The 12,831-nt window shown below is 29.1% G+C and overlaps 1 protein-coding gene across 1 annotated transcript; it reads left to right on the top strand.

Moving 5' to 3' along the window:
- Positions 1-1,258: 1,258 nt before the first annotated feature.
- LOC120089999 (lamin-like protein) lies at positions 1,259-2,993 on the top strand. The gene is made up of 2 exons (XM_039047461.1): positions 1,259-1,513; positions 2,357-2,993. Exons 1-2 carry the CDS (start codon positions 1,327-1,329, stop codon positions 2,701-2,703), a joined length of 534 nt encoding a protein of 177 aa, XP_038903389.1. The 5' UTR covers positions 1,259-1,326; the 3' UTR covers positions 2,704-2,993.
- The last annotated feature ends 9,838 nt before the right edge of the window (positions 2,994-12,831 follow it).

Here is a 12,831-nt window from a genome sequence, read left to right on the forward strand (position 1 = left end):
TGATGTTAGGCATCAATATCAAACTAATTTTTTTTAGAAGTACAATCGAATATGAAAATGATCGCAGTCAATTTAGTTGAAAGCTAGATATTTTTTTTTCTTTTGGTTTGCAACACAATATTTGAACTCCAACTTCGAGTGGGTAGTCCATGTTATATTTAGAGCATCAATTATAATAGTTAATATAATTAATTACAATATTATTATTTCAAATCAAGTTTGTTATAACGTTTACAATTTCATATTCATTTTCTCTTTCCCTTTGTAGTGTTATTATTTCATAGTCAGACTAGAATAATTTGCACCTCAAATATTAACTATTATAATTTATAATTATTATAACCAACGATTTATAATAATTACTGACTATAATAACCAACTCAGCTCTTTAAATACTCATTGAGTGTATATCTGAGTGCCTCAAATTGCTCTTTCTATTATATTCATTTTATTTTTATATTTTTTTTTAACTTTTAAATAAGAAAAACATGAATGTTTTGAAAAGATGTTCATTTTTTTCTACCATCTTGAATAAAAGCTATAATTTGTTTGAATTTTCATCATTTTATTAGTTGTTATATATATATATATATATATTTCAAGATTTATCAATTACAACTCAGTTATTCAATTTTGGAGTTAAAATTTATAAAATTAAAACAACTCACTCATATGAATTCAAGATACAAAATCAAAATTTTTCTTAATTCCTTCGGATATAAAAACTAGAAAAATATAAGTAGATTTTTTGTTTTAGTTCAAAGATACAGAGAATGAGAGACTTGACCTTCTATCGTTTTAGTCAATAATTCATATTTTATAGTTAATTGAATTATCCTCTAAAAAAATTCTAGTACTATAATAGTATAAAACCTTTTTAAATCCACAAAATAAATATATATCATCTTAGGAGTATAAATTATAAATTTTCTGAATAAAATGTTTTTGAATGAAAAAAAGACAATAATAATACCTACCATAAGAGGATAAATGCCGCTGAAACAGATTTAAGAAAGAGCAAATCAGCTACCTTTTTCCTTTTTTTTAAAAAAAAAATATCATGAACGTAGAGAATAATACCAAACATGAGCTGGCTGTCGTGAGAAAAATCCCAACTTTTGAACCCAATTTGTTTAAATTGTCAATTCAAAAAATAAAATTAAAAAAGAAATGCTGAGGTGTAATAATTTGTACTAACCCAGAAGTTAAGTTTGAATTTAAAAAATTAATGGAAGTTGTAGATCCATAAAGCAACCTCTTTTTTAATCTTTATAAACCTCACTCCCCACCCCAGACCCTTCTAGACAACACTCAAATACAGAGATAATGGAAGTTCTAAGAAGGGTCGACGGTGGTGGGCTTCTGGTGGCGGTGGCGGTGGTGGTATTGCTGGCGGCGGTGCCGGAAGTTTCGGCGACACGGTGGACTGTCGGTGGCAACATGGGTTGGACAACTAATGTGAACTACACTATTTGGGCTCAGGATAAGCACTTCTATTATGATGACTGGCTCTGTAAGCACTTATATCTATAGATCTGTGAATGGTGTTTTGAGTTATAGCTGATTTTCAGATCTTATGTGGAATTTTTACCTCTTTAGTTCGTTTTAGGGGAGATTTTGATTCTGGGGTTTTGTAAGATTTGTTGGGGTTTCATACTTTTAACTTGAAGTTGTTACTTCTGTTTGGTTGCTGAGAAAATTGATGGAGGAATTTGACAAATGTGGGGAAAATGGAGTTTCTTTATGAGTTTTTTTGAATTGGTTGTTTCCCAACTCAAGATAACTTCAAGGAATTGATTGCTTGGGTGTTGAAATTTCTTGTATATATGTTTGTGGATACTCAGAAATGAGAGCTTTCTCTGTTTGTTTTGAAGTTCTGATGAATGTGGATGGATTAGGAACTAAGGATTGTTTATGTTCCCATTCTTTTTATTGTTCCATGTATCTCTTGCTCATGTATTGACATATAAAGACTATGTAGCGACATTTTCTTGTAAATCGACACGAGTTTACGAGTTTTTTCAACATGTTTTGTTGTTAGTTTGAGAAATTTGCTAGGAAATCTTCTAATTTAGTCCAAATATGCCTAATTATGAAGTTAGTAGCAAATGTGTTTATTCATATTTGCAAAGCATATTTCTAATGATTGAGTGAAGAGAATAACAAAAGTGGGAAGATGGGAGTGTATGTATGTTGAAAAACACACAAAGTGTTCTCCGAATCAACGAAAATTTCTTTCGAGTTTTCCGTCGGTGGAGAATGTTTGTTTCTTTTCCAAAATCTACATAGAGATTAGCCGAACTAGATCGTATTGAGAGCGATTTTGGCTCACTTCTTGCCTGTTGTTGTGTATTAGTTTTTGTGTATGACAGGAACCAAATGAATGTGTTGGAAGTGAACAAGACAGACTATGAGAATTGCATTTCTGATCATCCACTCCACAATTTCACCACAGGAGCTGGAAGAGATGTCGTTCATTTGAATGTGACCAGGCCTTATTACTTCATAAGTGGCAAGGGCTTTTGCTATGGAGGCATGAAACTCGCTATCCATGTCGAACACCTACCTCCCCCGCCCTCAAGCTCGCCCTTGAACGAAAAGAGCAGTGCTCTCAGATCTACCTACATTAGCCACACCCCATTCATTTTAACCGCTGTTTTCGCCATCACTGCTCTGTACGAAGCTTTCGCCCGGCTCTGGTAGAGACCAGTGTTATTGATTCATATTCAATAGAGTACATTTTTCTTCACCAAATTGTGGAAGGAAGTTCAACTTATTAATTCTCTTCTTTCTTTTTTTGAGGGTGTTGGTGTCTCTTTTGTGTCATCTTTTGCTTTCCCTTTGATTTAGACTTCAATATTCAAAATAGATATTTTTTTTCTTTTTTCAATTTAATTTAAAATTTGGCAGTGTTCTTGTTTGGGTGGTGGATATTTGAATTTTGATAACACTCTTTAAGTTATTTTGTCCACTTAAATGGGTTTTACAAGCAACCAACCAACCATGTGATTATAGATTCTTGTCCCTTTTTATTCATTAAATAAATAGGAAAGCAATTGGGACACAAAGATCTCACCTGTAATGTTGTTTGGGCCCATTTTCCAGCACATTAAATCTGGCTTTTACCATATATCTGTTGTTTAGTGGGACTCTCTTTTTTTTTTTTTTTTTAATAAATTATTAATTTAATTGAGTTTTTATATATATATCTCAGCTTTTTCAACATTTTAAATATTAGTGATCATTTATCAATTTAGATATTAGTGGTCAATGAATAAAAGTATATATACTTTAGGTTTTCTTCAAATAAATTATAATTTAGATGCGGAAAAGTTGATAATCCAAAGTAAAATTATATATTATAAATAAATCCTTTGACATATCTATCTTTAATAACCATGATTTTCTGAAAATTTCAGCGTTGACCAACTTGAAGTGAGTGAATCTTTGATAGTAATCAAGTTTAGGATTGATTTCTATATTTGTTAACTATTTAAATTCGATTTATAACATTTTTAAATTTAAAATTCCTTTTGATTTATGAATTTCTACAATCACGTTGGTGTTCAATTTTTTCAATACCAATCATTTTAGTCATTATTTGTTACTTTATTGTCCCCGTTTCAAATAAAATTTAGTCACGACTTAAAATTATCTAGAATACTTGTTAGAGATTTGATATTGACTATATTTATTTAAGGTTAATTGTTTGTTCTATTTTGCTGGTTATCTCGAGATATGTCATACAGGATGTCTCTCAAAATGTTGATCATGCAGATTATTTTTTCCCTTATTTGGAAAGTCCTACAATTTTATTTCTCTTAGATCTTTTCATTTTATAAGCTATACAGATTCTGATTGATAGGTTTGCTTTCCTATTTTCTGTCGTGCATACTTAAGAGCAAGATGTATTCTTGCTAGAGTTGCTGATTGAAGTTCCTGTTTTTGTGAGTGGTCGGATGACTTGATCGTCTGTCAATCATAAATATTATGAAGCAAGGAGTTCGTTGATCTTGAGGTATTGGTTTAGATCATTTTAAAGTTCTAATTGATTCTTGAGAAGAGATTCTCAAATTTAAGGGAGCCTAAGTTAGTTATGTGGAGTGATCTTCATTTGAAAGTGAAAAGATTACAGTTAAGAGAAAATCTCACACTTGATTACTAAATGCATAAGGGAGCCTAAGTTTCTTTGAATGGGAGTCTCACACTTAGGGGAGTCAAAGTGATTATTCATTGAGTTGAGCTATTTGTGTGTCACTGTATTTACCATTTATTTATAGATAAATACAACGTACTAATTGTTTGATATCATATTAGTAAAAGTATCTTTTCCGAGCACACTACCCTCCAGACGTATGTGGTATATTGTCGAACTGGGTTACAAAACTCTGTGTTTTATCTTTGCAATTACTGGAATATTGCATGTAACAGGTTTATACTGTGTGATAAATAACCTTAATTTCAGTACTCATCGAAAAAAAATATTGAGTATGAGACGAGAGTTATATTATACAAATATCCCTAAATTTTGGGATAATTTTTATGTCCCAATACTTTGATATATATATATATATATATATTCAATTATTAAATTTTAAAGTTATTTAGAAAATTACACTTGGAAAATTTTCCAAGAAAATGATGAACGAAAATTAGCACAACAAATTGATGTGTAAAGATTGAAGCACAAATATAACATTATTTATGTAAATTGATATGGTAACCAAAATGTGAAGTTTGACTTTGTGAATGATGTGATAAACGATGTCAATATATTTTCTGAATTGAAATGAATGTTGATATTGAGTTGTTAAAGATATTATTGTTTGCTGCAACAACATCAATATCGGTCTCATTACGAGAAAAGAAATGTATGAGAATATTTTTGAAATAATCCAAAAATTTAAGGATAAAAATGGAAAGTTTGAAAATTAAAGAGTAGAATTTGAAACATATGACAAAATATTTGAGGATATTTTGTATATAAAAAAAGAAAAAAGAAAAAAACAAACAAAGAAGGAAGAGAATTAGTTGTATTGTGTAAGAAGACAACTGGAATTAAGAAGCTCAGCAGAGAAAAAGAACAACGGAAAACGCCTCTGACGAACACTCTGAACCTCCTCACATGCCATATCATCAGAAGCACACCTTTTTCTTTTCTTTTCTTTTTTCTTTTTTTTTTTTCCTTTTTCAAATTTTAATATAAATACGTACGTGTGTTGGAACATCTGCCTTTGGTGGGCAGAAAAGGTTTGCAAATCAACGGCGTTTAACGTCCGAAAAAAAAGCTTGCAAAAAGAAAATAATTATAGATTGAGTCGTGGAATTCGCTTTCTTTAAAACATTTCACAGTTCTATCCCTTGTGCAAGTACTTCAAAAAATTGTCACGCCATTTTTAGGATAAAATAGTCTAGAAAAAGAAAATCTGGTTTGATCGGAGCTACACTGGAATCGATTGAAATACTCACACCTTCAATATGTAAATTGCTTGGAAACGTAAAAGTGGAGGAAAGAATAGAGGGAAGTAAGTAGAGAAGAGAGGAGAAAATTATTGTGTGTCCAGAATAAAGGAATTTGCGATGCGAGAAGAAGACTGAAATGACGACGTAGGCGGAAGACCACGTTGCGCAAAGACCACTCTTTCTTTTATTTAATAATAATTATAAATTAAAATAATAATTATTTTTAATTAAAAATAATCACACTTGCCTTACTCAGACGTCAATGCATGTGTGGGATGTCCATCATACCCACGTTTACCTATCTCCTCACTTTGTCTAAATTATGGGTATCCCTTTGGGACTAAATTCAGAACTCAAGGTGAGAGTATAAGAAGAAGATTACACTTTCCAAACTAAACAACGTGGGATTCTCAATTTTTTTTTTTTTCATTTAACACTTTAAATTTTCACTAAGAGTACGAATGTATCATGATATTATATTACAATTTCATCAATGTGTTACCACTTTTTCATTGATATTTTTACATTTTCATTGATTTGATGTTGGCATAGAGGGTGAATCGTTATATAGTAAAAGAATCCATTAAACATAAATAGAAGCAACAAAATGTCGTGTGTGAAATATTTTCTCCTCCCCTCTCCCCCTTATAAACTGATAACTAATTAGAGACATCATAAAATAATGAAAATTGACATCTAATTTTGATAAAAAAAAATTGTGCTAAAAACTAAATTGTTACAAATTTGAAAGTTCAAGAACTAAATTGATAGACACTAAAGTTTAAAAATTAAATTGTTTTATGCTAAATAAAACATAACTCAATTGACATCTAAGTGTGTTAGTAATTACGAGGTTTGTGGTTCAAATCTCGTAACTTAGATGTACTTAAAAAAGGTTTAAAAATTAAATTGTTACGATAGGTGAAAATATACGGATTAAATTATCCAACCTTTCAAAAAATATCTTCTGACACTCACTAATAAACATTGAGCCTTTCACCAAATTAAGAGGGCTGGAGATCGATGACAAAATAAATCTAAAAAATCACAAAATATAATTGAAATCCAGCTTTAACATTGTGTTGTTTGAATTTCTATCATTTTTTTAAAAAGGAATTTCTATCACTTTTGTAATAGATATATGTGTTTTGTGATTTATCCAAACATCTTTTCTTTTTAATGATTTTCAAAATGAAAGTCCATAACAACACTCATCCACTTTTAAAAGTTAGAATTTGACAAAATAAAAGTAAAAAAAATAAAAAAAATGAACCCTAATAAATAAACTCTAGTACCTGTATTTTTTTTTTTTAAATATATATAACTTCTTTATCATTATTTTCATATTATTTTAATTAAATACTTAAATTCTTAACCATATTCTAAAAGCGTTTCATAACCATTTAATTTTTGAAAATTAAGATTATATAAACTTTACTTTAATCTATTGATTTTTTTTTTTGGATTTTTTTGGTTAGGTACCTTTTAGTAGCATTTTCAAAAACCAATCTAAGTTTAGGAAATTAAAATATTTAAACACCGTTTGGTAATCATTAAGTTTTTGAAAATTAAATCCATAAACACCTCTTCCATATTTAAGTTTTTTTTTTGTACTTTATTGTCTACTTTCTACCAATGTTTTAAAATTTTAAACCAAAGTTTAAATATTAGAAAAAATAATTTTTTAAAACTTGCTTTTGCTTTTTAGATCTAACTAAGAATTTAACCCTTTTACTTTAAAAAGATGAAAATTATAGTAAAAAATTGAGGAAAAACAATCACAATTTAAAAAAAAAAGAAACAAAAAACCAAATGATTAAGAAATAGGTTGTAGTTTTTCAGGTTTAAAATTTTTCTTTTAAAAGAAGCGTTACAACTAGAATGATCATAACTCAACTAACATCCAAATATGTTGGCAACCAGAATTTAATGTAACCAAGAAGGGAAGTATTATTATTTTTATTATTTTTTTAAGAAGAAGAAAAAGGAGGTGTTATAATTTATTATTTTTTTTAAAAAAATCAAAGATGAAAATATAAAAATATAAAAAAAAATCATAATGGCCCCCACATGATTTGTTCTGGCAACGAAGGGCTTTATAAAAAGCCAAATTCAAGGTTCACGTTGACCGCACTTTTGTCAGAACTCAAAACTATTCTCTCATACCATGTCATCTAACAATTTATTTATTTATTTATTTATTTTTTTACCATTTTCACTAAAAGTAAAAAAACCTTTTTTTTTTTCTTTTCATATTTTTTTAAATTGTGTTGGAATTTAAAACGTTATTAAAAAGTTGATAAAAAAAAAGAAGTATATATTAGTAGAGTTGTGTTTATAATTTATTTTTTTAAAAAAATTAATTATTTTTCAAATGAAGTCTTAAATTTTATTATCGAACATAAATAAACTAGTTAAAAATATATATATTTGTTGATCAAGATGTTAGAAATTTAATTCTCTTCATTCTTCACATTGTTGAACAAGAAAATAATAAATCAAAATTATTTGGTAGATTTCTAATTTTTAAAATTTGATATAAATCCTTAAATTTTAAAAAGTGTGTAATACATCCAAAATTTTGTAACTAATAGATTTTGGTCCTTAGACATTTTTAAAAAGTTTACTAAACACAAAATTCAACATGACTAATAAATCTGTGTAATTTTAAAAGGATCTTTGTAATTTGTAATGTGTTTAACTTTACTAATAAATTTGTAATTTTATTTTACAAAGATCTTTGTAATTGTAACGTGTTTTACTTTACTAATAAATTTCTAGTTAATTTCAAAATTTATTGGACATGCAATTAAATGTTTAAATACTTATTAAACACGATCAAAATCCATAGGCAATTAATTAGATATGAATTTAAAATTTTTAAGATATTTATCCTACATTTTTTTCTTTAAAAAATATTTATTGAGCACAATTTAAAAATTTTTCTTTTCTTTTTCCTGGTTAAAAGATAATACATGACTTAACTTTACAGCTATGTTCGAGTTGACATTAGCAGTCTAAGAAGTTATTTGAGAGCCCAACATGAGATGATATATTCCCAGATTCTACATCATTTAGTGTTTAGAGGCCCATTATCCTATCTCATCGATTTTAATTGTTTGTGGACCTATTTTCGGAACGTATTTTGTATCTCACCATCATTTTTCTTCAGTGTATCGTATATCATCTCAATGCTTGAATATGCTCGATCATAACTCCTCAGACATCAGAACTCTCTAGATATCAAAATTCTCAACATTGTATATCATCTCAGTACAACCGAGATAAAGAGAATAGTAATTGTTTATTAATTTATAAAGTTATTAATTTGTGGGGCCCATAATAATAAAGTAATTAATAAGTTATGGAATTGTTTTTTTTTTTTAAAAAAAAAAGTCACAAAATTATTGTGCAGTCACGATGGGTTTAAGAAATAATTTGAACAAATAAGAAGTAAAGTTAAGAACTCCATACTTTCGAACTCATACTCTTTAAACTAAATATGCCCAAAAGTTTATTAGAGTTATCAACTCGCTAACGTTTAATATTTCAAAAAAATATTACCACGAGAGGTTGATATGATTATAACAATTTTCATTATTTTAGCTCTAACAATAATAAAATAGTGAGAATTTGAACTTGAGATCACAAGCTATGTTTTGTCTATTAGATAAATACGAGTGACTAAATAAAGTCTGTCTCTCATTATAGAAGTATGTTCATTTTTAAATTTTTTTTTTTTTTAAATATTAAGAAACTAAATCCTATTGGATAACTATTTGCTTTTTATTTTTGGTGTTTGAAAATTAAACTTATACTTCAAGACTACTTCTACTTGTATGTTTCAAGACTACTTCTACTTGTATGTTTCTTTGTTTTGTATCTACTTTTATGGATGATTTTAAAATCCAAGTCAAGTTTTGAAAAAAAATCAAATATATAATTTTTAAGATTTGTTTTTTTTAGAAGTTATAAATTCAAATGGTTCTAAGGTTAGTTATTCATAAAAGTGCTACAATTAATTTCATACGATTATATAGTATTTCTCTTTAATATTTTGTTAAACTCTACATTTAACTAATTTGTTTTTTCTAGTAAAACTGTAGGTTGAAGATTAAACTTTTGACCTCTAGAGAGGAAGGTCATGTCAATTATCACTTAACTTCATTTGACATATTTAAATAAGTTTTGTACACATACATATGCACACTAAATTCTTTTAGAATGGAATCCTAACGTAGGGTCTAAATTGGTTCACTTATAAAATTACTTTTGAGTTTTAATTGATACAAATATTTACTTTGAATTTTCTAAAAGAAAAAATGTGTTTGCTTTAAGTTTTAATTGATATAACCCTCCCAATTGGGGTATATTTTATTTCCCCCGAAAAAAATTAAAATAACTACATGGGTTAAAGTGCAAGATATATTCTTAACTAACCCTTTGGGGATTGGTAATTTTTGTTCGGTTAAAATTTTGAATTTGATCCCTACTATATGATATTAAAGTTTTTAATTTAATTCGTATAGATTGGAATTATTTTCAATTAATTTCCCATGATTAAAAAAGAAAGTTTTGATTTAATCTCAACGATTTTGTCAAATTTCATCAACCTAGTTGTTATCATCATATCAATAATTTTTACAAAAAAAACTGGGCTTTAGTCAGTTTAAAACTGACATTATAGGGGTACAATGTCGGTTGAAAGTCGACATTGAAGAATGTGTTATAAAAGGTTTTCAATGTCGGTTTAAAACTGACATTATAGATGACCAAGATTTCAATACCAATCATCTTCAATGTCAGTTTCAACCGACATAGAATACTATCTTCAATGTCAGTTTTCAACCAATATCGAACATCCTTGATGTTGGGTTTCACATACTTTTTTTGATAAGTGTCTGTTATTAAGTATCAGTCATTATTGAAAAAATAAAAAAACATACATACTTTTTTTGTGTGGGTTGGACTTCAATAAATAGTTAAGATTTTAAGTGCCTCGTGAATTTCCCAAGCATCCAGATTGAGATTCACCCTTTTATCCACAAATCTGCAAGTTCTTCAAAGTCCAAATACCTTAGTGTTTACATACCTTAGTCTTGTAGTGAGAAAAAAACATGCATTCTCCCTTTCAATTTCATTTTCTTTAGTCAAGTAAATTATTCAGGTAGCACAGTGTAACCCCCCCTACAAACACAAATTGCTCAAAAACCATTCATAGGGCTTAATCAATTGATAGTAACTCCTCACTTAGAGGTGAGATTCTACAACATATGCAACTATCTCCAAATCTTTTAATTTTTCAAACGAGTTTCATTTTTGAAAAAAGGCTAAAATACCAGCTTTTAAAAGAACCGATCCCTTATCTGGGCCTGGAATAATCGTCAGCAACAATCGAAAATCTTAAGTCACTCAACCATTGAAATCCATCTCTTCGTCGAAACTACAAAAAAGTTTGCTTCAAATCCTCCTCTATAACATTAGGATCCAAGTTACCAACAAAGATATGCACAAAGCACATTACTGTAAGAGACTAGCATAAAATAAGCATTTTAAATATATAAATTGCATAAAATCGATAGAGTTAAGAACAAAACCATAGCTCTTTTTTAGAGCTATCATAATTCCAAGATTTGGAAGAGAAGATGAAAACTTATATAACCCACATACCTAATCCACAGTGAAAAGTTCAAGTTTTGCCTTCTCTCCAACAGCTTTGCTAATCAAATTTACTGTTAAAGAAGACATAGTTCAAAGAGCTACAACAATAAAGAAGTTACAACTGTACTAAAGGTAATGATAGTGAGTTTATTCTAACTTTGGAACGTAAGTATTTTCAGAACATGAAAATACAAGAAAGAAGAGTCGGCAATTGATAAAAAGGTAAGAATGCCTAGTTGTGCAAACGAGTAACATGTTTGAAATCTATAATTGCTATAATTACTTATACTTAACATAAAGGAACTGTTTCAATACAAGAATACAGACTTTTGAGAGATTTTATCAGTATCAATACGACACTAAATGATATAAAAGGGTTGAATAAAAAAAGACTAAACTACAGAGAATAAGAGCATATGAATGACACATAAGAACACAAACCCCAGAATCCAGTATTCAAGAGGTAATTTGTATCAGGCTGAAGTTCAGAAGCTTCAAGATTCAATTTCAATGAAAGTCTTAACATAGAGACAGTATCAATTTTGCCTACGAGCAATGTAATTAGCTAAAGCAATTAATGGAGCAGCTTTATCAAGATCAAACCCAGAGAGCTGATCTTGAGCATATCTGTTCAATTTTTGAGCAAATTCCATGAGTTCAGGATATATACTATCAGCAACCAAATCCTTCCCAGCAGTTTTCTCCAATTCGTAGAGATCAAATTCAAACCTTTAATTTTCTTTCCTTCTCTTTAATTTATATTATTCTTCTTTTAAATATTCAATCTCTAACTTATCACTTTAATTTTTTATCTTTCTTTCTCCATGTATTTTTTGCTCTCTAATTTGTCTCTCACACTCATCTTTTTCTCACTGACATTTCAATCTCTAAAAAAAAAAAAAAAATCAATCTCTCAACATTTTATTTATTTGTCTCTAACATTTATTTTCCTTAATGTGATATAGTCTATATATATATGAGATTTGACTCGCCCAACAAAACGTATATGATTTTCTACCTATGTTTTTTGTTTGCATCGAAGAACGCCAATTGTGTACATGAGCAGAAGCTATGGCAACTGCCTTCTGCCCACAGTTTTGGCCCACGAAAAAAAAAAAAAAGCGTCGACATTGCCACTGCTAACACTTTTTGTAAGATCTGTCGACGTTTTTTTTGCCTCGACATAGAGTAAAAACCTTGTATTGTATATTATAACTATTTTAACCATATTTCGTGTTCGACAAACGGTATTACAATGTATTGGAAGTGAACAAAAGGAGCTACGAGGATTGCAACGACAAGAACTTCATAAAAAACATCACACGAGGTGGACGAGATGTGTTTCAGCTGGCAGAGTTGCGCTCCTATTTCTTCATCGGCGGCGCTGGCTACTGCTTCCAAGGAATGAAACTCGCCGTCTTCATGTCGGCGGTAGACCCTGCGCCAGCTCCGTCGCCTGGAGTCCCAATAATCCCACTTTTTGTTGTTCCATTTTGAATGTCCTTCTTTTTCTAGCTATTTTTCTTTGTGGTTAAGAATGAATAATGAATGTGGCTAAATTCTCTTTTTGAGCGTTTATCTGATTTAGAGCCTTTGGTTTTGAATGTAGAAAGTGAAACTTTCGTTGAATTTGTTTGGCTTGTGTGGCTTTAGGCTTTCGCTTGTGTGATGTATCATCTCCAACAAAAATTTAGGAAAAAATTGTAT

The sequence above is a fragment of the Benincasa hispida genome, chromosome 11 (genome assembly GCF_009727055.1).
Source record: "Benincasa hispida cultivar B227 chromosome 11, ASM972705v1, whole genome shotgun sequence".
Lineage (NCBI taxonomy): Eukaryota > Viridiplantae > Streptophyta > Magnoliopsida > Cucurbitales > Cucurbitaceae > Benincasa > Benincasa hispida.